Source organism: Dipteris shenzhenensis, chromosome 22 (assembly GCF_047967505.1).
Source record: "Dipteris shenzhenensis isolate YYH24624 ecotype China chromosome 22, Dip_SZ_1.0, whole genome shotgun sequence".
NCBI classification, from domain to species: Eukaryota; Viridiplantae; Streptophyta; class Polypodiopsida; order Gleicheniales; family Dipteridaceae; genus Dipteris; species Dipteris shenzhenensis.
Window position 1 is genome coordinate 36,628,653 of NC_141617.1, and position 25,139 is coordinate 36,653,791.

A 25,139-nucleotide genomic window follows, 5' to 3' on the forward strand; every position below is an offset into this window, starting at 1 on the left:
TATATAAAATGCTTTCAAACATATGTCCTCTTTTGCAGCTCTTGGATTTTGTACTTGGGAAAGGCCATGTTGCTCTGTTTCGTCGAGCAGAGTTGATGACTTTGGTCCACATGCATGGAAATGAGGTAGGCTGTCCATTTTTTGTGTGATACTTTGCATAGTATTGTTAACATGTATTGCAACTCATGATCACATTTCAATGACTAATTGTCATAAACTAGTTGGATATTTCATAAACATGCCAGTGGTATTTTGATGGATGTGTTTGAGTCTATAATAGTCTTCTTTGCACCATTTGGTTCTTTAAGTCTTTTGATTAGAGGCTCATAATGGCTTTGAACGTGACTCTCTTTTCTCATGAAAAGCGTTTTTGTAGATCATAGTCTCTGAATATTGAATCCAAGGATCCCTCAATTTAGGAAAGTTTTAGTATCTCAATGAAGCATTATAAAATTAAAATATGTCAAGAGTTAGCATCTTGAATTGACTAAAGACTTGGTACTTGTGTCAGGCTTAAATGCATCTTTGGGTTTTCAAAAAGGATGCCAATGTAGTTCTATTTTGGATTGAGTAAGACTTTTTTCATCACACCATCAAAGTGTGCCTAATGTCCTTTATTTTGGGTTCATTAATATTTCTTAAAACAAGGAAAATATTAACGGGGGCAGGACACCCTAATCATGGCCTGAGAGGATTGCCACATCAGCAGTGAATGAAGATGCCACGTGGGCAAATCTGAGAGGACAAGGGTTTAGCAAGCTGGAAACTATTGTATTATGATCTATCCGATTTCGGAGCATGATATATACATACCTTCTGGCTGTATATATTCTCTGGGCTTGCATGTGTCTTTGTTATTTATGCGCACATATCTTGTGCTAGGTGATTTGAAACCGGCCTCTAATCACTCAGAGGGCAGTGGAACTAAACCTTTAATCACTTCAGCACTTATATACAGCTCACAAAGCATATATCACAACCATTAACCATTGAATGATCACCATTTGGCATTTACCCATTTGTTCACAAACAAAACCGTTGAAAAAGGGATGGAGGCTAGAATGCCCCTGCTTAACAAACATAGACAAGTGCACCCAATTGGCCCCAAACACCGTGGCGCCCCTTTCGGTATTTTATATTTCACAGTGAAATGATTACAAGTTGCATCTGGGAGACCTTCCCTGCATTTGAGCACGCAGCCCCAATTCATTGAGCCTTCGCAAGGCTTTAAAGCATAGAACACCATCACATAAGTGCACTTAACCCATAGGCTCAACCCAAAGGCATTCTCTTTTCCGAGTGCAATTCCATTGGCTGTCCAGATGCATCACACTGCACCCCAGCTGCACTCTCTTTGAGTGGTTTCCAGATGGTATTCACAAAGCTTTTCAAAGCTCCAACAAAGTACCCAACCAAAGAATGACTCATGTAGCACTGCTTGGGCACCTGTGAACCAAGAAAGAGGTGGCACACGAGGCCAACCAATAGCTTATGGCAAAAAGAAATTGCAGCAGCAAAATCACAACTCACCAAGCCCTGAAAACTTGAACCGAGTCCTCAATCGCCAAGAGGACATAGTAGCCAATGCCCAATTCCATTCTTAGCCAAAGAGGAGTGCAAAGGCATGAAGAAAGAGCATTTACAAATGCGACCAGCAAGAATTCCAATGAAAAATGCGAAAAGGAGCACTTCTGTCCCAAAGAAGTGGGAGTTCTTGGGCTCAAAAGAAGCGTGCTTCAGAGAGGAATACATTGAGAAGGTTTTGGAGAAGTTTCATCGCCGGAAAGTCCTCCAAAACTGAGAAAAACCAGTCAATTAGTGCGTGAGACCACTTGAAATTCAAGAGAAAGCTGTAGCTTTGCAAGAGGAGAGTCCCAGGAGGCTGTAGAAGCAAAAAGGTCCAAAAAAAGCCACTTTTGCAAATTCCACCAGCAAAAGAAGTGCTCAGCTCTGCCCATTCTACCAAACGCATGGAGCGAAAAGCATATCACTGTGAAGGGGAGGCAGAGGGGAAGCCATCGGGCCAAATGGAAGTCGAGGAATCCAAATGGGTGAGGAGTTATGAAGAAAAACGGAATTCAGCTGAAGGTACATGGAACTCTAGAGCCACCTGGAACTCTAGGGGGGCCACTGAAGGTACATGGCCTTCTAGGGGGCCCATTAAAAATGCCACATGATCATTTCCCAACAACTACTCTTTTAATTTCTTGGAATGCCTTTGGGTCTAGGGATTAATTACGCTTATATGCTAGGCACCATGCCGCGTTTAATTACACATTATTAAGCCCACACTTGGACTTTTAAAACCAAAGTTGTCACGGTCTTGTAGTACATTAAAGTACTTAGAATTTCATGCCCTCGTGACATACCCCTCTCTTGAAACAGCAAACCATAGTTTGCTGCCCCAAAACACAGGAGCGAGCATGAAATATAGCATGAAAGAGTATACAAGAAAGCCGCAGCTATAGTATACAGAGACAATGAAAATATGGCTAGGAGAGGCATGCATCTATCCATATACACTGCTCAAAATATAGGTGATCCTCGGCGATCAATAGTCAAGATGCATCAATATCATGAAGTCTCACAGCAGAAATACTGTGAGCTCAGTATCTCAGATGAAACATATAGTGTCATCAAGTGACCTCATGAAATCACGGTGAGCCCGTCTGTACTGAGGGAGTGGAGGTGCTACTCCCCTCTCGAACACCAGCTTTCAAGGTAAAGCTGCAATATTTCAAGTGAATCTGCTAGTTCACCTTCCTCCATCCATTTCGCATCAAGTGATGGGTAATTTTGAAAATTTACCAAGTAGCGACGGATAACTTTACCCTTGAGCTTTCTATCTCTATGTGCGAGAATTTGCTCTGGGACCAGAAGTTCATCCTGTTCTTCCACTTCAGGCTGCACCTCATCAGGTAAATCCTCAGGAATATCTCCATGATATTGCTTTAACAAGCTCACATGAAAGACATTATGTATCTTCCAATGCGGAGGCAACTTCAGCCTGTAAGCTACCTCGTTTATCTTTTCAGAAACCTGGAAAGGACCATAGTAACGCATGTTCAGCTTTATGTACAACCTTTCCTTGCCTTTCTTATTTTTCAGCCTTGCCTTCTGAAAACACAGCAAAACCCAATCACCTTTTGTGAATACCAATTCCCTGCGGTGCTTATCTACTGCTCTTTTCTGCTTGTCCTGACTTCTTTGCAAGGCATATTTGATCTTCTTGTAAGCCTCTTCAAGGCTTTTCACAAAATGATCAGCTTCGAAGATTTTCTCTTTTGTATGCAAAATGGGAGGTATCTTCTTGGCACCTTCCACTATTTCAAAAGGTGCTTTACCTGTGGATGTGTGCACCGTGTTATTATAAGCATATTCCAGCAAAGGCAAATAATGCTCCCATTTGCTTTTGTGGTTTGAGACATAGCATTTAAACATATCCAAGATGGTAGAGTTTTCCTGCTCCGATTGTCCATCAGACTGAGGGTGAAAAGATGACGAAAAATTCAGTGTAGTGCCTATATTTTCAAACAGCCCTCTCCAAAAGAGGTTGGTCATCCTCGGATCTCTATCATTGATTATGGATTCAGGCATCCCATGATACTTGAAGACATGCTGCAGAAACAATTTGGCCATTTGATCTACTGTAATTTTCTTTCTTACTGGCACAAAGTGGGCTTGTTTGCTAAACCTGCAAATTATTGTCCAGAAGATCAAACACAGAATCCATAGCTATGCTTTGCCATGGTCTATCCGGAATTGGCAAAGGGTGTAACAACCCAGGTGCCTTCTGCCTGTCAAACTTTACTTTCTGACAAACCATGCATGTTCTCACATATTCTTCCACATCTTTTCTCAAAGATGGCCAATAAAAGTATTGCTCCATTGCTGTAATTGTTGCTGTAATTCCCCTATGTCTTGCATATGGAGGAGCATGACTTTCCATTATGACTTTCTGTCGCATCTGATCAGTGACACAGAGTCGTCCATGCATCAAAATGAAACCCTCTTTCAACATATGGTGATCATGCCTTTGACCATCAGAAAGCTGATCATAAATAGTTGAAAAATCAGCATCATCAACATACTGATCTTTCATCACATCTAACACATTGTTGTAAGCAATGCTCACTGCTGAAACACTGGGTTTCTTGGAGACTGCTTCAGGCTGTGGTTTCCTGGAAAGTGCATCAGCCACGACATTTTTGTTACCCGGCACATGTACAATTTGAAAATGAAACATTGAGAGGAAGTTAGCCCATCTCATGTACTTTTCAGATAATTTTCTCTGCATGAGAAAATATCTAAGTGACTGATGATTTGTCTGCATATAAAAATCAGCTCCAAGAAGGTAATGTTTCTATGTGGTCAAAGCATGTATCACTGCTAACATTTCCTTCTCGTATGTCTACAAGTACAATTACTCTCATATGCAACCTGTAAGGCAACTTCTTACTCGTAAGCATGACTATGCCATCTTGCATCAAAGTGCCTCCTATGCTGTTTCCACATGCATCACAAGTTACAGCAAAGGGTTTTGCAAGATCTAGCAAGATAATAACGGGTTCAAAACACAACTTTTGCTTCAGCTCTTTAAAAGCTGCATTTTCCTTTGGTCCCCATCGAAACGGTACAGCTTTCTTTTGTAAAGCATGCAAGGGAGAAGCAATTTCTGCAAAGTACTCTATAAACCTCCGATAGTATGAACACAACCCAAGGAAGCTTCTGAATTCATGCAGATTTTTCAGAATTGGCCAACTCCTTATGGCCTCAACTTTTGCAGGATCCATCTTGACTCCATCCTTTGACAATAGTGACTGAGAAAATGAATCTCATGCATAAAGAACTCACTTTTCTTGGTGTTTATTAACAGCTTGTGTCTTTTCAACTCTTGAAACACAATAGTGAGGTGTTTCTTGTGTTCGTGCTCATTTTTAGAGAACACAATGATGTCATGGAAGAAAGTGCCCACAAACTTTTTGTGTGCTCTAAAAATTCTATCCATCATTCTATTGAAAGTGGCAGGTGCATTAGTCAAACCAAAAGGCATCACAAGGAACTCATATAAGCCAAATGAAGTGCGGAAGGCAGTCTTGTAGACATCTTCACGCCGTATCCTTATCTGATGGTATCCACTTTTAAGGTCAATACGACTGAACATTGAGGAACCTTTCAACTAATCCAATATATCATCAATGCGTGGAATTGGAAAATGGTTCTTAATTGTGACTTTATTCAAAGCCCTTTAATCAATACACATTCTCCAACTGCCATCCTTCTTTTGCACAAGCAACACAGGGGAACAATAAGGAGAATTACTTGGCTGTATTAATTTCTTTTCCAAGAGTTTCTTCACTTGTGACATTATCTCTTCCTCTTGTGCCTTACTGACACGATAGGGAGGTATATTAGGCGGTGAGCTTCCTGGAATTATATCAATTTGATGATCCTCGAGCCTCTTGGGAGGTAATTCTTGAGGAAGTGCATCTGAGAAACAATCTTGAAAATCTAAAATAAAAGCAGCCCTTTCTCTATCTAAAGCAGAAAGAGTAGAGCCTTCCTGAACTGGTTGGCTGTCCTCTTTGACAAAAATCAAGTATGCTGAAATATGATGCTTTATTACATTGGAACTACAAGAAGCTGAAACTATAGGGATGGACTCCCCTTTCAACTTTACATCAAGTACATGATTTTTGCCTCTATGAGTTAAAGAAATCTTCTTGTTTCTCATCTGGACATCAGCCCCTACCCTGTACATCCAAGGCATCCCAAGCAAAGCATCACACTCTGGCAAAGGCATAATGTAGAAGTCCTCTGCATCCTGATATCCCTGGATATGCATCCTCAACTTGCCAATGATAGGAGTAGCAGGTGTGTTGAGTTCAGGGTTGGCCATATCACACATGCCGGATGGCCCCATTTCCTCAGGCTTGATGCCAAGCCTTCTTGCCATATCAAGAATTATGAAATTCGCCTTTGCCCCAGAATCAAAGGAAAACAAGCAATTCTGATTTCTGATTTTTCCCCATGCTCTGCACATCTCAGTCTTTTTCGTTTCCTCTTCATCATGTGCATGTGGCAAACTCCAGTCTCCCAATCACATCTGGAAGAAGTCCTGCAGAAGGTTTAGGCCTTTTGCCCTTCCGATCAGCCTGTTTATCACCATTCTTATCATCATATAACCTGTCTCTTTTCTTGAATGGGCAATCATAAGAGTGGTGTCCCTCTCCTTTGCATATAAAACATTTGTTTTGCTCCATGAGTGACTTTTTCTCTTTATCAGATAACTTGGTACGGGGCTGTTTATTAGCGTGTCCACGCCTTTGACCAACTTTGAATTGGGCTTTTCCTCCCTTTTGAAACAGTCGTTTGCCATAATTTTTATTTTCAGATTTGATGTCCTTATCCTGGTGTTTGGCAGCCCGTTTGTTGTCTTCTTTCTTGCTGTCCACCATAAAGCCAAAATTCTTCTCCTGCATCCATGCATATGCTGTCCTTGCATTCTCAATTAATTGAGTCATAGAACCCACCTTGGTTTTGATGCAATAATCACGTAGCTCACTAGGCAATCCACAACAGTACCTTTCTATTTGCTCTTTTTAAGAAACATGCCTGTAAGAGCTCAATGGCAGCAAAACATCCCAAAACCTCTTGGTGTAATCATCAAGATTCTTGCAAAGTTTGTATGACAAGTCATGCCAGTGTGAAATTACTTCAACTTCAAAAGTTGGAGTAAGCCAAGTAGAAGAGAACACTTGCTTAAATTCCAGCCAAGTAGCAGGTGCATCTCCATGAAGCATAAGGTTGGTGTACCACTTAAGTGCATTGCCTTTCAAAAATGTGGCAACCTTTCTCATCTTGGATGCTTCTGTAAACAAACCCCCAAGAAATGCAGCATCAAACTGTTGAAGGAATGTGAGGGCTTTGTACCTGTCCTGTACTCCATTATATGTCTCAAACTTGACATGAGAACCACCATCCTTAAATTCTTTATATACATTTGATATTGGCTGTCCCAAAGATGGCTGTATTTTTGCAGCATTCCCTTCACTAGGGAGAGCCATGCTTGGCTGAACATTAGGCATGTTAGCATATGCTGTGGCTTGCATGCCTGGCTGCATTCCCACATTGTCATACATGGCTTGCTTTCTATGCCCAATTGGCGATGAAATCAACATAGCATCAAAGATAGAATCTGTACCAAAATATTCAGGTTGCTGCCTCAAATATGGCTGAGGTGGCTGAGCCACATTTATGGACTGCACATTATTATTTTGAGGAGTAGAAGTACCCAAACCAAGGCCTTGTGCTGGCTGCTTATACTGTTGCACTGGCTGTACTTTTTGTACCTCTTTCTCAAGTGCTCTTTTGGGGGATTCCTCTCTCTTGGAAGTCACTTTCTGAGTCATTTTTTATGGCTGTCCCTCATGGGAAACTGATGCATGAGTATGCGGTCCGCTATGAGAAGTTGATGCATGTGTGTACTCACTCTTTCCGTGCTTGTGCTTTCTTGATTTCTTCTTCTTCTTGGCATTTGTTTGCACAATCTGAGCCAAATTTCGAGTCAGCTGAGTCAAAGCAGTCACTGTACTTGCAAGCTGTGCATTCAACATAGTAGCATCATCTGACTCATTGCTAGAACTAGTATCATCGTTAAGCTCAGTTGTAGCTTCATGTGTGGCCTGCTCAAAAGGCATTTGGTGTGCTCCCCGCAGCTGTACACTAGCTGGATCATTAAGGCTTTCCTGCCTTCTCCTTTGAGGAGCTCTGGAGCTCTCTTGCTCATGGGTACTCACCATGTTTATGGTTGTAATATTCAACTGTCAAAAAGTGCAGCAAAGATATCCTTCCACCAAACTACCGAGGCCCACCTCTTGAGAAAGAGTGTGTGGTATCTCAGCAATGGAACCAATGAAACCGGCCTCTAATCACTCAGAGGGCAGTGGAACTAAACCTTTAATCACTTCAGCACTTATTTACAACTCACAAAGCATATATCACAACCATTAACCATTGCATGATCACCATTTGGCATTTACCCATTTGTTCACAAACAAAACCACTGAAAAAAGGATGGAGGCTAGGATGCCCCTGCTTTAACAAACATAGACAAGTACGCCCGATTGGCCCCAAACACCGTGGCGCCCCTTTCGGTATTTTATATTTCACAGCGAAATGATTACAAGTTGCATCTGGGAGACCTTCCCTGCAACTGAGCACGCAGCTCCAATTCACTGAGCCTTCGCAAGGCTTTCAAGCATAGAACACCATCACATAAGTGCACTTAACCCATAGGCTCAACCCAAAGGCATTCTCTTTTCCGAGTGCAATTCCATTGGCTGTCCAGATGCAATCACACTGCACCCCAGCTGCACTCTCATTGAGTGGTTTCTAGATGGCATTCACAAAGCTTTTCAAAGCTCCAAAACAAAATCAGCAAAGTACCCAACCAAAGAATGACTCATGTAACACTGCTTGGGCACCTGTGAACCAAGAAAGAGGCGGCACACGAGGCCAAAAAGAAATTGCAGCAGCAAAATCACAACCACCAAGCCCTGAAAGCTCGAATCAAGTCCTCAATCGCCAAGAGGACATAGTAGCCAATGCCCAATTGCATTCTCAGCCAAAGAGGAGTGCAAAGGCATGAAGAAAGAGCATTTACAAGAGCCAACCAGCAAGAATTCCAATGAAAAATGCGAAAAGAAGCACTTCTGTCCCGAAGAAGTGGGAGTTCTTGGGCTGAAAAGAAGCGTGCTTTAGAGAGGAATGCATTGAGAAGGTTTGGAGAAGTTTCATCGCTGGAAAGTCCTCCAAAACTGAGAAAAACCAGTCAACCAGCACGTGGGATCACTCGAAATTCAAGAGAAAGCTGTAGCTTTGCAAGAGGAGAGGCCTAGGAGGCTGTAGAAGCAAAAAGGTCCAGAAAAAGCCACTTTTGCAAATTCGACCAGCAAAAGAAGTACTCAGCTCTGCCCATTCTACCAAACGCACGGAGGGAAAAGCATATTACTGTGAAGGGGAGGTAGAGGGGAAGCCATCGGGCCAAAAGGAAGTCGAGGAATCAAAACAGGTGAGGAGTTATGAAGAAAAACGAAATTCAGCTGAAGGACGCTGAAAAACCAGACCAAAATCTCAACAAAGGGAGAAGATGAGAGAAGAAACCACACATGTGAAGTTTAGAAGGCCCAGGAAGGTCCACGAATGGTAAAGGAGCATGTAGAAGGCACTAGAGCCACCTGGAACTCTAGGGGGCCCATTGAAGGTACATGGCCCTCTAGGGGGTCCATTAAAAATGCCACATCATCATTTCCCAACAACCTCTGAGCACTCTTTTAATTCCTTGGAATGCCTTTGGGCCTAGGGATTAATCACGCTTATGTGCTAGGCACCATGCCGCATTTAATTACACATTATTAAGCCCATGCTTGGACTTTCAAAACCAAAGTTGTCATGGTCTTGTAGTACATTAAAGTACTTAGAATTTCACGCCCCCGTGACATGATCTCTGGGAACACTCCGGTGTAGGCTTTGACTTGGCAAGCAAGCTTGATTATCTGACAGGAAATGGGAAAGTATAATGCATTCATGTTGTCAATACTTGAGCTGTAGACCTTCATTTTTTTTAAAGGGTGGTTACAAGACTTAAGTGATGTGAAAGTTGCGTACAACCTTGGGTTAAGGAAGATTTTAATGCAATTTTCATGAAGTATTTACTAGCCAAACCTGTAGCCCTATACAGCACGAGAGAAAGAGGGATTGAACAGACACGAAGACTACGGGTTGCTGTGTTACACATTCAATGGAAACTAGCTTCTCTACATAGGGAAAGACTTGCATAAAATTGAAAGAGGGTGGAGAGGGAAGGAATGAGAGCAATTCACAACATCATGCTGGGTCCAATTCCGACCCACCCGTTTTCTCATTGCATCCATGCATGTATGTTAAGGCACTCTGATTGGATACATTTTTGTTATTGCACATGGAGGCTTAACATTGACCCTTTTGAGAGGTCAAAGGGTCGACTTCTCCTTCACATCTCTCACCTCCTCACCTCCTCCTCTCCTCTCAAACTATGATATGTAGTGGATTTATTATACTCTTGCAGCTCGTTGCTACGTTTCTAATTCGTGCATTAGCAAACGATGGGATGGTCAGGAAGAAAACTTCATCCTCCAATATTAGACCAATTGGCATCACAACTTGCTATTAAGTTTGAACTATAGTATCCACCAACTTTGGCTCTACCAACTTGAGTCACAAGTTTGCTAGAATTTTTAAATGCCCAAATACCATTGTCATGTCTAAAAAACGAGTCATCATCTCATGGCCTTGATTGATGATCATTCCATCCTCAAACATACAAATGATCATCCAATTGTCCCCTTCAATAACTTAGATTCTTGTAAGCAACTTGTATCAAGTGTTTGTTCTCATCATCCGGCACCATCCATAGATTTGGTCGTTGAATGTTGCGGAGAATATCTTGTGGGAATGAAAAGGAGGAGGAAGCAAGAGTGAGCAAGAGCAAAACGTTGAGTGTGCGATAGAAATTTAAGATGAGTACAAGTGAGAGGATAGTTTTGTCCAAGTGACAAAACTATACTCACCCACTAACTGTGGTTAGGAGGGAAAACCTCCTAGTGAGGGAAAAAATGCCCCTAACTTACTTATTAATTACATTGGCCACTGCCTAGAATATGCCAATAATTCTAACACCCCTCTGCAGTGCCAATGTGATGTACAAGGAAGTGATCAATCACCAAAAGGAGATAGGTTCAGGACACTGCGAAATGCCTCAAACTTCTCAAGTGGAAGTGCTTTGGTGAAGATGTTTGCAACATTGTCATGTGTTGATACATAGATCATACTGATCTCCCCTGCATGCAACTTCTCTCTGACATAATGATAATGAACCTCAATGTGCTTCGTGCGAGCATGAAACACATGATTCTTTGCCACTACTATAGCACTCTGACTATCAGTGAGAATTGGAGAAGGACTCTTTTATAAGAGATGAAGATCAAACGACGCAACCAAACACATTCAGGTATTGCTGTAAAAGCTGCCCTGGACTCAGCTTCACATGAGGAATAGCCACTGTAGATTGTTTCTTGCTCAACCACGAAATGCAAGCTTTGCCCAAAAAGAAACAAGTACCACTACTAGACTGCCTGGTGTCATAGTCTCCAGCCCAATCTGAGTCACTGTAAGCATACATCTGCAAGTCACCCCCCCTGGGGAAACATCAAGCCATAAGACTTTGTGCCTTGCAAATAACGGAAGATGCCTGAATCAGCTTTATGCTGATGTGTGCGCTGATTTCCATGTTGCTTTTGCTGCCCTTTCCCTTTGGGCTTGAACTTTGAAAGCATGGCATGCTCGCCAACCCGTGTTGCCATGTTCTTTCTTGTGTGCTCTTCTTGCAACAAGAGTCCTACCAACTCGTGAAAAGAGAGAGGATTGCTGCTCCCCCTCAATGACAAATTCAGCGAGGTATGGAAACCAAGATAAGACTTAGGAAGAGAATTCAAAGTGGTAATCACCTCTGAATCCAAAATAATCTCATCTATATTCAGCCAGTGTTCCCTTAAATCCTGAAGTTTTGTGAGGTGAGCAAGAATATCCCTCATCCAAATGTGTATGAGATAGCTCTCTCTTCAGGAAGGAAACTCTGGCATCATTTCTTGCTGCAAACATGCTCTCTAAAATCTCCCATGCTGCCTTCAAGGTCTTGCATGACTGAATAGCAACCTCTGCTCCTACCACTTGTCCTACATTTTGACCTGTACCCCTGCCTCCACCTGTAGGAGTGACAGTGAAGCCACAGTTTTTGGCCTCGTCTCATCTCCATTGACATAATCCCACAGATGTCTGCCAACCAAGATGTTGCGAACCATTAAACTCCACAAGGAGTAGTTGGTACCATTCATCTTATCCTCTTGTGTGAGGGCTCCAAAACCTCGTTGGGGTTGTTCTGAGCCATATCTGCCAGAAAACTAAAAAATGCAGCAAACTAGACAAGTAAAATCCCTTCTTGGTATGTAAGATGCACAACCAAAGTCTGCCAAAGATTCTGCCCAAAATGACAATTGCTATCACAGCCTATCAAAGGCTTGAAATGTATCAAAAAGCTCTGCAAATGCCCAAAATCTGCAAAGTATATCTATCAGCAAAAAGTAGCAAATGTCTGCAATGTGACTCACACTGAGTCCAAAACTGCTTGCAAAGCTCCCAAATAATTTGCTAACTGCCAAATTGCATCCAAAATGCAAAGGCCCCAAGTTCCTGCAAGAAATTGCACCTGAAAGAGGGCAAATCGATCAAAAGCCCCAAATTTTGCAATTATCTGCAAAAGCCCCAAATTTTGTCTGCAAGATTGCAAGAAGAATAAAAAAGCCCCAAATTTCTGGAGCAGATTCTGCAACTTGACTGCAATGCCTGCAACAAATAAAATGTCCCAAATTTCTTTGCAAGATCTAAGCCGAACAATGGCTATCTGGAAAGTGATTCTGCAAAGAAAACCTGCACAATGTACGTATGCCATAGAAAGGAACCGATTCCAAGGACTGTACGGATATCCGTCCTGTGTACGGACTGTTACATAGTCACTCTACGGAACAAACAGTACGGATGGGAAAGTATAGTAGTACGGATGCACGGCGTCTGGACGAGAAAGTACTACAGTACGGATGGGATGTACAACGTTTGTACGACGACCGCAATGTACGGCTTCCATGTGCTGGGCTTTGTACGGGGGCAAGGACAATGGGCTGTACGGGCAGTCAGTGGCGTACGGGACTGTCAGCGTCGTACGGAATGTCAGCAATGGTACTAACTGGTGTTGGTACGGACTAGCGTATTGTACGAATTGGCACTGGTACTGAAATGTACGGACGAAATCTGTATGTCATACAGACAACCAACAGCAATAGTTGTACGGACGAACAACATGAAGGAACAGGAGAAGATTGGGTTGGAGGAAGGAGGTTGGAAGCAGGAGCTTGACCAGGATCTGATACCAAATGTGGGAATGAAAGGGAGCAGGAAGCAAGAGTGAGCACGAGCAAAATGTTGAGTGTGCAATAGAAAGATAAGATGAGTACAAGTGAGAGGATAGTTTTGTCCAAGTGACAAAACTATAGTAACCCACTAACTGTGGTTAGGGGGAAAAACCTCCTAGTGAGCGAAAAGTGCCCCTAACTCACTTATTAATTACATTGGCCACTACCTAGAATATGCCAATAATTCTAATAGATCCGTGTGGCTACTCCCCTTCATCGAGAGCCCCTTCAGAAGCCTTGATATTGCATCCATGTCTTCTAATGACGAATTCCTCTTATGAAGGAACCATGAATCCTTAAAGGTCACCACTGTACTCTCTAGTTAGTGGCTCTCTAGTCTCACATGAAGTTCTAGACTAAGTCTACCATGCCTCTCTCTAGCATATTGCAATGAGGCCTCCTTGACAGTTGCCTCGAGGCTCATGACACCACATCACAACCATCATGTGGTAGGTGCCAATTGACTGTGCAACCCACCTCCATTGCCCAGCTGTTTCAAGCCCCATCCATTGCCAGGCTGAGAGTTGAGCCGCCACTGTGCCACGACTATGGGCTGCAACAAAAATCCCACAGGGGACAGCTGCCCCCATCATTGCACATCTATTACAGGTAGTGCCGCTGCAACAACTGTTGGAGATTGACACTATGAAGCCATCCAATCATCATCTGCCCTGTCAAATGTATGGGCAAAATCAATGTTGCGATTCACATTGCACTGCTTGTTGTTTTGCATGATGGAAGGGTCAGGTGGTGCAAAACCCACTGCCATGTGTCAAGGGCTGAGTGGGCATGAGCCGCTTCTCTCTTCCCAAAAGATCCCACAGGGATAGTGAGGTCTTCAGCCTATTTATACCAACCACCTCCCATTACCTATTTGCCTATGGGACAACTCCCAAGGCCCCTTAGGTACATGTCCACATTACAACATTAGCCCAGGCACCCATTCTAGGCCTTGCTCCACATTAGATGAGAGAGAGGCTCATGCACCTTCAAAGAATAATGTGGTTTGTGGAGGAGCTTTTTGCAGTTTTGTAAAATAAGGCTCTTCCCATATGTTTATTGATGATTATAAGCAGCAAATATGTGTTATCTGGTCCTTCATTGATAGTTGATTTAAATATAAAACTCTGATCAAACTGTTTTCTTTTGCATCTCATTGACTTGCAGGCTGGGAAAGGTGGGGAACTCACACACGATGAAACTACAATTATTACTGGTGCATTAGAATTGACACAGAAAACAGCAAAAGATGCAATGACGCCAATTGCTTCAACCTTTTGCATCGATGTGAATGCAAAGCTTGACATGTATGGCATTTTGTATCTCTGTTTTGTGTTCTGAGTGAATGAGAAAACTATATCGTTAGTTCTAATTGTCACCTTGTTTTCCAGGAACACAATGCATCTAATAATGACGAAAGGACACAGTCGGGTTCCAGTCTACTCAGGGACACCAACAAATATAATTGGTCTCATTTTGGTAAATTATATTACTAGCATTCTGGATGCGTGACATGTTCAAAAGAAATATTTGTGAACAGTAACTCCTCTGGGAGATTCACTTATTTAGAGCTCTAATTCTGTAAGAGCACGACCTCAAAGTTAAAACAGGCTTGGGCTGTCTTTCTGCTATGCCAATCCTTGCTTTGAATCTCCAAAATCTATGGCCATTTTTTGGGTTTTCCATATGCTAATTTTCTATGACCATAACAACAGGCTTAGTTGTGAGGATTTTTCACTTGGTTTGTTGACGTTTGTCAACATGCTGACTGAAGGGAGGAAATCACTTCAAAGTCTTCTTTGATCCTCTAAATGAGAGAAAACTATTAAGGAACGCATCAAAGCATAGGCTTTTTAAAAATTGTTTCAAAGACTGGTTTCTCTTCTTTTTCTCAGCTGCTGTCTTCTCACTTTGCTGTGTCTATTCTCCATAAATTGGACATGTGGGAAAACATTCAGGCTGGTTCGAACAGCATGATATTAAGGTTATGGTATTTTGATACCATGCTATAGAACTGTCAAAACATATCCAAAGACTGGAGCCCTGATTCGCTGCAGATATGCAACAGAACAACAATGTAATAATGGTATGGCAAGGGATGTGTAACGAAGATCCTGTCATCTATTTATACATAAGCTTATTGTCTTTGTCACTCCGTCTGTACAGCAGTGGCATCTGCCATCGGCCCTCATCTGCTCCAACCAGGGGCCAATGGGTAAGCCCTCGTGTGCTACCATCCAGAAGAAATAGGAAATCTTCCATGGTCGCAAGCTGGACCAGAGGTATGACTAGAACCGGGGAATGATCTCCCTGGGGACCTCCTGCTGTCGCTCCCTTGAGGGGGTCCATGCTGCTGCCTCCAACTGTAAATGGCGCCCTATACAGGTCGTGTAAGAGAAGAAAGCCACCTCCTCCACCCTGTCAGAGTGCCCTACACGAGTGGGCCAAAACCACTTCCCTAGATCCCACTGAACGTCTTTAAGAGGACACCCCTCCCATAACCATAAACGTAGTGAGCTCCCTCCTTGTCCGAGAGGATCGTATCCGGGTCAATGGTCCAGTTCTTGCCCAGCCGTCCCACAATCCTGATCCTCTGCCAAGTAAGCCTATCCATAGCATCCTCATCCCTTTAATCACTATCCAACTCTGCTAACAAAAGGCCTCCCTCCCCTACTTTGTAGAACCTGCGTCGGAAACGGCAAAGAGTCTTCTTAAGGAACTATACCATGAGAGGCGCTCTGTTTATGCATTTGTTAGTGTACTAGAACTAGCAACGATCAAACATCGCTATCGGATTTGTCCACTTTTGAGAATGCAAGCATTTGCAATCCTAGCAGATGATAGAGAACCATGAATTAGAGGCAATTCACATTTTGCTCAGTTTGAGGAAAGAAGGGCAAGGTAATCAATAAATTTGCCTATTTGTAGGCAGCTAGATTATTATGCATGAGACACTCATTTGTTTGAGTAGCGAAGGTGATGTGTTATTTCTCTTTTAAAAGCACTTTTACAAGGAGAAACCATGCCCTTACATGCCCATTATAAAGATATAGGCATAAAGTGCATACAGCTGCTGGCAATGGTACACTTCTATACCTTCCAAATGACAGTGTACTCTATGGCACTACCTTGCATTAATCTTACTTGTGTTACATTGAGGTTATTTTTATGGCCCAGTTTGGAATGCTAAAGCAATCTTAAAAGAGGAATACAAGAGATTCGGGAAAGAAGGATGCCTCGAGAACTAAACAAGATGGATATGGTTTGAGGGTGGGTGAAGTTGATGGTTTGAAGCCTGACTATTTTTTGCAGTCCTTGGCTTCTTACACCTTTGCAGTGGGGAAGGAGCTTGTCTCTTCATTGAACGTCCCATGTAGAGTTGTGTCAAATTAATACTTACATAATTTTCCAATGTGCAAGTAAGGTATCAATAAAATATTTGATGTGTGGTTTGCTTAAAAAACTTATCATTTTCCTTTTTAAATATCTATTATTCACTGATGCTTTATTCTTTTGCAAGTCTCCTTTATCAGCTCAATGAATTCTTGTATGTATGAGTGGTTGCCTGTAGAACCTTTTGAGAACTTTTATTTTTATTGATTCCACAAGCTAGAGTTGATTAACGTCATAGTGGATTAGGATTAAGGACATCTTTTAGACCATGTTTAATTACAATGAGCTCTGAATTGATTTGGTTTAACAGAATCCATCCACTTTCATGATGCTTATCAATGGGTATTGTTGACCTTATAGGTGATGTCCTTGGATACCTCTCTATGATCACACCTCCCAGTTGGGGTTTATTCTTGCAGCCTTGAGAGATGCTCCTAAAATAATTCAAGAGCAGAGATAGGCAAAATGATTGGAAAAGTTTGATTGGCCAGAGCCATCATGAAACGGCATGAACCAGATCAAATGATGTTCACCGAGAGGGACCATCCTCGTTGCACATGGAGGACAATGGGATGGATGATTCGGACTAAGGATAGGAAACCTTTCTGCAGTCCATGAAGGCATTGTGGTTTGTTCACAAGAATATTCTTTCACCAAGTCCTATATGTACCCCACAAATCACGACAGTCAATGATAGAAGTTATAGCAACGGGTTTCGTACAAACGTTGGTGGATTGTCAGAAACCATACTTCGTAAAGACGGATATAAAGATCATAGCTACATGGGGCTTGATACTGTCGAAAACTGTTGTATTAGACAAACCTGACTTCTGAGATTAAGTTATGTAGATTGCTTATGTTCATATAACTTACCTTGTGAAGCTCTTTCAGTTGGAAAGTGCAGTTCATTAAATAAAAGTTTTCTAGAGGCAGTTCATGTGGAAACTTGTCCCTTTTCAGAAATAAATCTGTCTTTCAAAGGTAGGGGTTCTTTGCACTTCTAGATGAAACTTTTTAAGGCCGTAGTGGCCTTTGATTCATTTAGCATGGCTTCACATTATGACCAGATTCATTTAGCATGGCTTCACATTATGACCAGACAATATTTAATCAGGGCTGAGTCTGCCCTTCACCTCCGGAGTGCCGACAGAAACTCAGTACGAAGACTTTGTATAAATGGATGCTCAAGGTGTGTGGATTTGTATGTGTGAGAGCATATTTTTATACTATGGTCTACACCCACTGTTGGGCGCTGATGACGTCAGTGGGGATGTCATAGTAGCTAGTCCCTGCTATGCATGATGGAGTTTATGGTTTTCAACCTTGTGAGTGACTCTCATGAGATTGAAACTGCACTATGTTGTGTTTTTAGAGGATGAGTTTGGGAATGTTCCTGGATTCATCTAGGTATATAAATATTTGATCATTGCTGCCTTAGGGAATGTGAAGGTTGGCAAAATGCAGCCATTGTTGGGAAAGAGTCTCAACAAGCATACTATAGATCACCAAGAACGAGACCAAAATCTGCTGGGTAAAATGCAGAGCACTTTTTCGCATGCGACTCATGTGGTGCTTTGAATTGGAAGAGAGTGAGTAGAAATAGCTAGATTGTGTAAGGATTGCATAAGGGGATTTACAATTTAATGTGCATTTTTTCCGGACTAGATTTCTCCAAGGTCAAGATGTTATAGTTTGAAGGGTAGAACTGGTGGCTTGTTGGCTGCTAATGATGATTAGTTGTATGGGCTGTGACATCATAGCCTTGAGTTTATTCAAGGGACTGTCTGAATCTGAGGGAGTACAGTGTTTTTAGAAAAGTCTGAGTAGCTGGTACATTGTAGAGGACTCCCGCTATGACGGTGAAACCTTGACCTCGATTGGTGAACTGGATCTTGTCTTGGACCATGAGTGCCACAACAATGCAGGTCCAATATCTCACTTTGTGTTGGGTTCTTCAATCAAAGTCTGTATTTACCCTTTTTGCAGAAGCATGCTTGATCTTGTATCGTGATCGCTTTGTCACAATTTTTTAAAGGGAGGAGGCGGGACTCTGTGGGGCACCTCAGCAACTTGATTGTGAGGAGCCTATCTTGAGCTTTGACACCTTGAAAGGGGTTCTAGTTAAGTCTATCAAACTGTTTACCTCAGGAAGATGGTTATACTCTTGGTTTTGTTTCCAAGCAATGGAAACTGGTGGTAATTGTGGAATAGAGAGGGACTCAATGATGTGCATGCGTGTCTATGTGTATATATACATGTACACATATGTGTTTGTGTTTGTGTGTGTGTGTGTGTGTGTGTGTGTGTGTGTGTGTGTGTGTGTGAAAAAAGTATTGCTGGACAGCATGGGTTTTTTTCAGGATATGATATATTCTATTCAGGATCGGAACAATTCTCTGGGCTGTGCATTTTAGCCAGACATGATCTGCAACCCTTGATAGCATATAATGATCTAGGTGGACGATGGATGATTATCCAATGTATGATCAATGGAGAGATTTTTGAAATAGGATCTTTGTATGCCTCTCAAAATTCAGCTTCCAGAGCTCAAATGTGGAACTCCATAAAGCAATATCCTTGGTCCTCTAATGCTCTACTTTGTGGTGATTTCAACAATTCTCCTCACTGGAAGGACAATACTACGCATAAATCACATATGCTGCCCTCTGAAATCCAGCAATGGGAACACATGACATCATCACTTCGATTTGCAGATTTATGGACAGCAACTCATCCTTCAGTGATGGGATTTACATATCATCATAATGCTTTCACAGATCATTGGGCCAGGCTTGATAAATTTTATCTCATTCATGCTCAGCAATATGATGAATATACATGTCAGATGTGGACTGATTATTCACAACAATTATGTGATCACACTCCACTTTGGCTCACCCTTTCTTTTGGTATGCCTCTGGATGACTTGCAGCTCTCTTCAGTCAGAAATTTACAGGTTAATCAATTCTATCTTTCTCACGAAAAATTTCAGCATATGATCAGACTGGCTTGCAGGCCATTGCTATCCCATGCTCAGGAGGATCTGGAATTTGCCTGGATCTCTTTCATACATCGTATTCAAAATGCCATCAAGGAATATGGAAGATGGTACTTGGCAGAAACCAGACAGCATATCCAGTGGGCAAAATCATACAAGCAGTATCTTGTACAGATTAGTCATCAAAGATCTCTATCTGATTTTGAGCAGCATTTATTATCTTGTGCTTCCTCTATAATTGATGCCAATGACAAACGCAAGCTGTCTAAATGGCAGATTAGGGCCAGAGTTAAACCTATGCTAGATAAGGGCTGTTCCTCTAAATCTTTTTTCCGGAACTTACATGCACACAGACAAAGCCAATCTATCATGAGGGTAAGGAAATCAGATGGTCTCTGGACCCAGCCTCTCTCTCAGCTTGAAAAACAATGTCTGGATCATTTTCAGCTCCTTTATTCTCAGCCATCTTCTTCTGCACCTCAGGTCGCATTGGCTCGTAACAGATTTACTGAGCTTGTTTCTCCCATCGTCTCCCCGCAAAAAGCCTCAATGCTGGAAATGTCTTTTTCAGATGATGAATTGGATGAAGCCCTTAAGCATTTGTGTAAACATAAATCCCCTGGCTGGGATGGTCTGACGGTTGAATTTTTCGAAGCCTTTTGGCCAGAAATGAAGGGTCTAATTCTGCAGTTTATTAATGCAGCATGGCAGCACCAACATCTTCCCTCAGCTTGGAAGCATGGTCTGGTTAAGCTTGTGCCCAAAAAGATTCTTTGTGAGACTATGGATGACTGGAGACCAATTACTTTGATGCCGGTGATATACAAACTGATTGCCAAAATGTTGGTACATCGGATAAAGGATATCCTTCATGATGGACTTCATCCCAGGCAATATGGTTTTGTTCCAAGACGGCACATACATGACAATATCACTAACACTCTTATCGCAATGGAATATGCTAAATATTCAGATCAAGATGTGTTGGTCATGCAGGTGGATGTGGCGAAGGCGTTTGATACAGTACATTGGGATTATGTCTCTCAAATCATGCAAAAACTTGGTTTTGGGCCAAAGCTATCTAATGTCATATATTGGCTTTATTCAAATTCTACTGCACAATGCTTTATAGGGAAACATTTGTCTGAGTCTTGGACTCTCGAATGTTCGGTTCGACAAGGATGTCCTCTCAGTGCCTTGCTTTATGGCATCGCTTCACATCCTTTGCTTCTTTATATGGATCACATGGTTGATACTGGACAGCTAGAGGGGCTTCAGATTTTTGGTTCACGACCCTTCATAGCGCAGGCCTATGCAGATGATTCATTCTTCATGCTAAAGAACAGTCCATTGGAGATTCGCCTCTTGATGGATACCCTTTCAGATTTTGGGTTGGCAGCTGGTCTTAAAATTAATTTTCAGAAATCAAAACTCTTGCCTCTCAAGCTTTGTGATTGGCATGCTATTCGTGGCCGGGCCAGATTATTCAACCGGAAAATATAGTAAGACATTTGGGTTATCCTATTGGCTGGAAAATCAGTAATAAGCAACAAATGTTGTGGGTGTTCAACAAAATTCAGGACAAATTACAATATTGGAAGATTTCCACATGGCCTCTGCATGTACGGCTTCGAATTGTCCAGTCTATTGTTCTAGCTTATGTTCAGTTCTACCTTCCTCTATTATATTGGTCATCTCGAGATCTCTCATCTTTTATGTCTCAAGCCATGGAGATTTTTTGGAAAACCAAGCTTCATAAAAAAGCTTTACGGTTGCTCAAAATGGACTTGCTTTGCTCACCCAGAATGCATGGTGGTTTGAATATAATAAACATCAAATATCATGTGTTGGCAAGAAAGATCACTATGCTCAAAACATTCTTTCAACAAGAGCAGCCTTGGTCTATTATGCTAGCAATTTTGTGTGGTCAGATGCGCACACATGCTTATGGACATTGGATAGTAGATCCATCGGAAGTAGTACTTGGAAAATTTCAAGGTAAAATCCCTGGTTGTCCATTTTCTAATTCCTTGATTCAGGATTGGAAGCAAGTACTCTCTCACATCAAATGGTCTCCTCATCCTGCTTCTCTAGCATCATCACTCAGATTGGAGAGCATTCATTGGAGTGCTGTGTTTTCCTCTCCCCTTGCTGTTCAACAACCCATCAGAGCTTACAATCTTATGAAAATGGGTATCCGGTTCATTGATGACGTTGTAGATATGCAAGGAAATATTCTCCTTTTTCCAGCAGCATGTAGATAATACAACCTGGCAATGCATCATAGACCTATTTGGAAAGCTATTGCTGATCTCCTACTTCCTCTGGTTCCGATTCCGACATTGAATGGCAGTGACAGGCTTCAAGATTGGCACCTTCAGTCTTCAAGTCCAAGCATTTCTTCTAAGCCTTTGCAGTCATTGACATCTATACAGGCTTATAGATTAATATTACCTCCTCCTTGGATGCCCATCATGCTAATTCTTTATGGCATCTGAACAAATCATTAGCCTGGTGGAAAGAAAGATTGCAAATGATATGGAAGTTGAAAATGCCATTGAAGCAAAGACTATTCCTATGGAGATGTATTGTTGGTATTCTCCCAGTGGGAGTGAAATTGGCTAAACGACGAATAGCTTCACCTCTCTGTCCAAGATGTCACCTTGCATCGGAGAGTATTCCGCATTTATTGTGGTTTTGTTCATATTCCAGAGACCTTCTAGATAGAATCTCCTATTTTTTATCTCTCAGATTTCCAGCACACAGGTTCTACAGGTTTTTCTAGATGTATGGCAAACTATCAGCTTCTTTGTCACAGTATTCTCTCTTCTTCCACTGGATCAGATACTGGGCCTTATGGACCCTCTGGCTGCAGCGCATCTAAGCATATCTGAATTCTCCTCTTCAGCATCCTTATGAGTTTTTCAGAGCCTCATTAAGGCAGTCTTTATATGATGCCTTACATGAGGAAGATTTGGATGTTTCTTGTATTCAACTTTTCTTTTACTGTTTCTGAACTGTTTCTGATGGATAGGGCTGTAGCTCTATTTTGAGCACGGCCTGGATGTAAATGAATGTTTTATAATATAAGTATCTTGGTTCTACAAAAAAAAAAAAAAGTGTGTGAAAAAAGTGTGTGTGTGTGTGTGTGAGTGAGAGTGTGTGTGTGTGTTGGTGTGTGTGTGGAGAGGGGAGAGAGACGAGCCTCGACAGGTTCCCGTACAGACTCCTCGCATGTCCGTACACCTGTACGGTTATCGTACGCTCACCGTACGGCCGTACGGTCTGGCCCGGCACTTCCCTGCGTAGCCCTGAGTCATTCAACCGCTGTTCTCATCGCCTTGCCGTACCTTCTCTGAAACCCTTTTCGGATGTCCGTACATTTTTGTTCTTTTCCATACAGCCTGCTTTCCCCGTGCCCCGTTAGCATCCCCGTCCAGTCTTCTTCCTCCGTACAGCTTTTGCGCGCCCTATCAGCACCCCCGTACCGCTCAGCTTTTTCGGTACAGCCCCTCCGTACATCCGTACATTCCGTACGGTTCCGTACAGTCCGTACAACTTGTACTGATTGCCCTGTATTATTTCCGTACTTTTTGCTTGTACAAACCCTGTTGCACAGTTCTGGTTTTTCCTGCTATTTCATCAATCTTGCCTTGTTTACCTCCATGGAAGACCAGCTCAAAAGTTATTCCTGGAAGGACTCGTCCCGGGACTCCAAAAGACAGCAAGTTGATTTCTCTACTGCAGCCTCTGTAGATGCTCACTATGTTTTTGACATGCTCAAAGATGAATTTCACCACAGCCGGAAGGAGTGGGCCAAACCTCCCCCGGCCCTAAAGTATAAGCTGAAGCTGCCCTCTTTGGTCGCTCCTCTCCGAAAGTTCTCTCAGCAAGCAGTTATCATTTTCTTTCCAAGGAAGTTACCTTCAACAAATGATGTGGCTCAGTGGGTTCAGGCTTTGTTGGGAGGTTGCTTTGTTGAAGGAGTATACTTTGCTTCTCGAGGTTTTTATGAAGTGCACTTTATGGATGCCTTATATCGTCAGCAAATATTGGAGATGTCACCTCTATTCTATGGCAGACAAATGATGCATGTCATGCCATGGTCGCCAAATAAGGATTATCATGGTCTCATTCGACATCACTGCCCTATATGGGTTGAGGTAGTGGATTTTCCGGATTATATGAGGGCTGAGTTACCAAGTCTGGCAGCTACTTTGGGGCAAGTTGTATGCCCACCCCGTCCTTCGGGTAATCGAAATCGATTTTGTGTTCTTTGGGATACGGATCACCCAACCCCTCCTTCCATTGCGGTAGAGGTGGAGGATGTTCCCTTAGGTGAAAAATATTTCGACTTGAAATGGGGAGTATTTGAATGTGCATGCTTCACATGTCATAAATTTGGCCACCTAGCCTCACAGTGTCCTGCAGTCCTGCATCAACTCCCACCTACAGCTATTGCTCCAGAAAATACTTCCCCTCCAACTTATGGTCCGGGGCCTAAGGCTATGCCTAGCAAATTGGGTGATGTGGCATCTAAATCTGTCCCTCTCAAAGAAAATGTGGTTCAGATTTCAGCCAAGCAAAAGGATAAAGGAAAGGGCAAAATTTCAGAATCTCATGCCTCTCCCCAGGGTGCCTGGCAGCAACCCAAAAAGGTATTTGTGCTCAAGCCACGACCGTTACAATCTCGCCATTGGGATGCCTCTACTTCCACCGCTGGTCAGGCCTCTACCCCTGCTGATAGCCTCACTTCTCAACTGTGGGTTGATGTACTAAAGAGGGGCATCCCTGTATGTGACAATGATGAAGATTATAGAGCTAATGATCCAGGAGGCCAGGTGGATGTTGATGTCATGGCTGAGGCCTGACAGCTTATATCTTTACTATGCTTTTTGGTTCGGCTGTACATACCTTCTATGTTTACTTCAATCACTTGCATTACATACAATGTTCAAGGTCTTTGCAATGTCAATAAGTGGAGACTTTTTTGGCACTATGTGCATAGAATGCACCCCGATGTAATTTCTTTACAGGAACACAACCAACACTTCTTGGCTGGCCAGCAAGGCCACTTTGCTGGTTATGATATCTTTTATGCTGGTACAATGCACTTTTCGGGGGTCTGCATGCTGGTGAAACATGATATGCAGCCCGTGGTTACTTACAATGACCCCTAGGGTCGATGGATGGTGATCAGATGCACCTATAATGCTGATCTTTATGAAATAGCATCTGTTTATGCCTCTCAAACTTGTGCGACAAGAGCTCGAATGTGGGCCTCCCTCAAACAATATCCATGGCTGTCCAATGCCTTTTTGTGTGGAGACTTTAATAACTCGCCTGCCATCCAAGATAACACCACTCATCGTTCTCACATGATCCCCACTGAGCTTCGACATTGGGAGGATATGCTTTCTTTCTTGCATGCAGAAGATTTATGGCTCTCAACAAGGGATAGAGATATGGGTTATACATACCATCACAATGCCTTTACTCATTACTGGGCTCGACTTGACAAATGGTATTTGTTGCATGCTCAGCAGTATGCTAGTTTTACATGTGCACTACGGGTTGATCATTCCCTCTTGCTATCTGATCACTTTCCAGTATGCTTGACATTATCTATAGCACATTTGACAGATGATATGCCTTTCTTTGGTCGTCGCCTACTCCATGTTAAT

General features: G+C 42.4%; 1 protein-coding gene across 2 annotated transcripts in view; it reads left to right on the forward strand.

The window, feature by feature from the left end:
* The window catches only part of LOC147888056 (DUF21 domain-containing protein At2g14520-like), a 104,044-nt gene that overhangs the window by 30,649 nt on the left and 48,256 nt on the right, over positions 1-25,139 (forward strand). For both annotated transcript variants that reach the window (XM_087393414.1, XM_087393415.1), the window contains exons 5-7: positions 39-125; positions 14,232-14,371; positions 14,456-14,543. In XM_087393414.1, the coding sequence (XP_087249540.1) occupies positions 39-125; positions 14,232-14,371; positions 14,456-14,543 (315 nt within the window). The remainder of the gene's footprint in view (positions 1-38; positions 126-14,231; positions 14,372-14,455; positions 14,544-25,139) is intronic.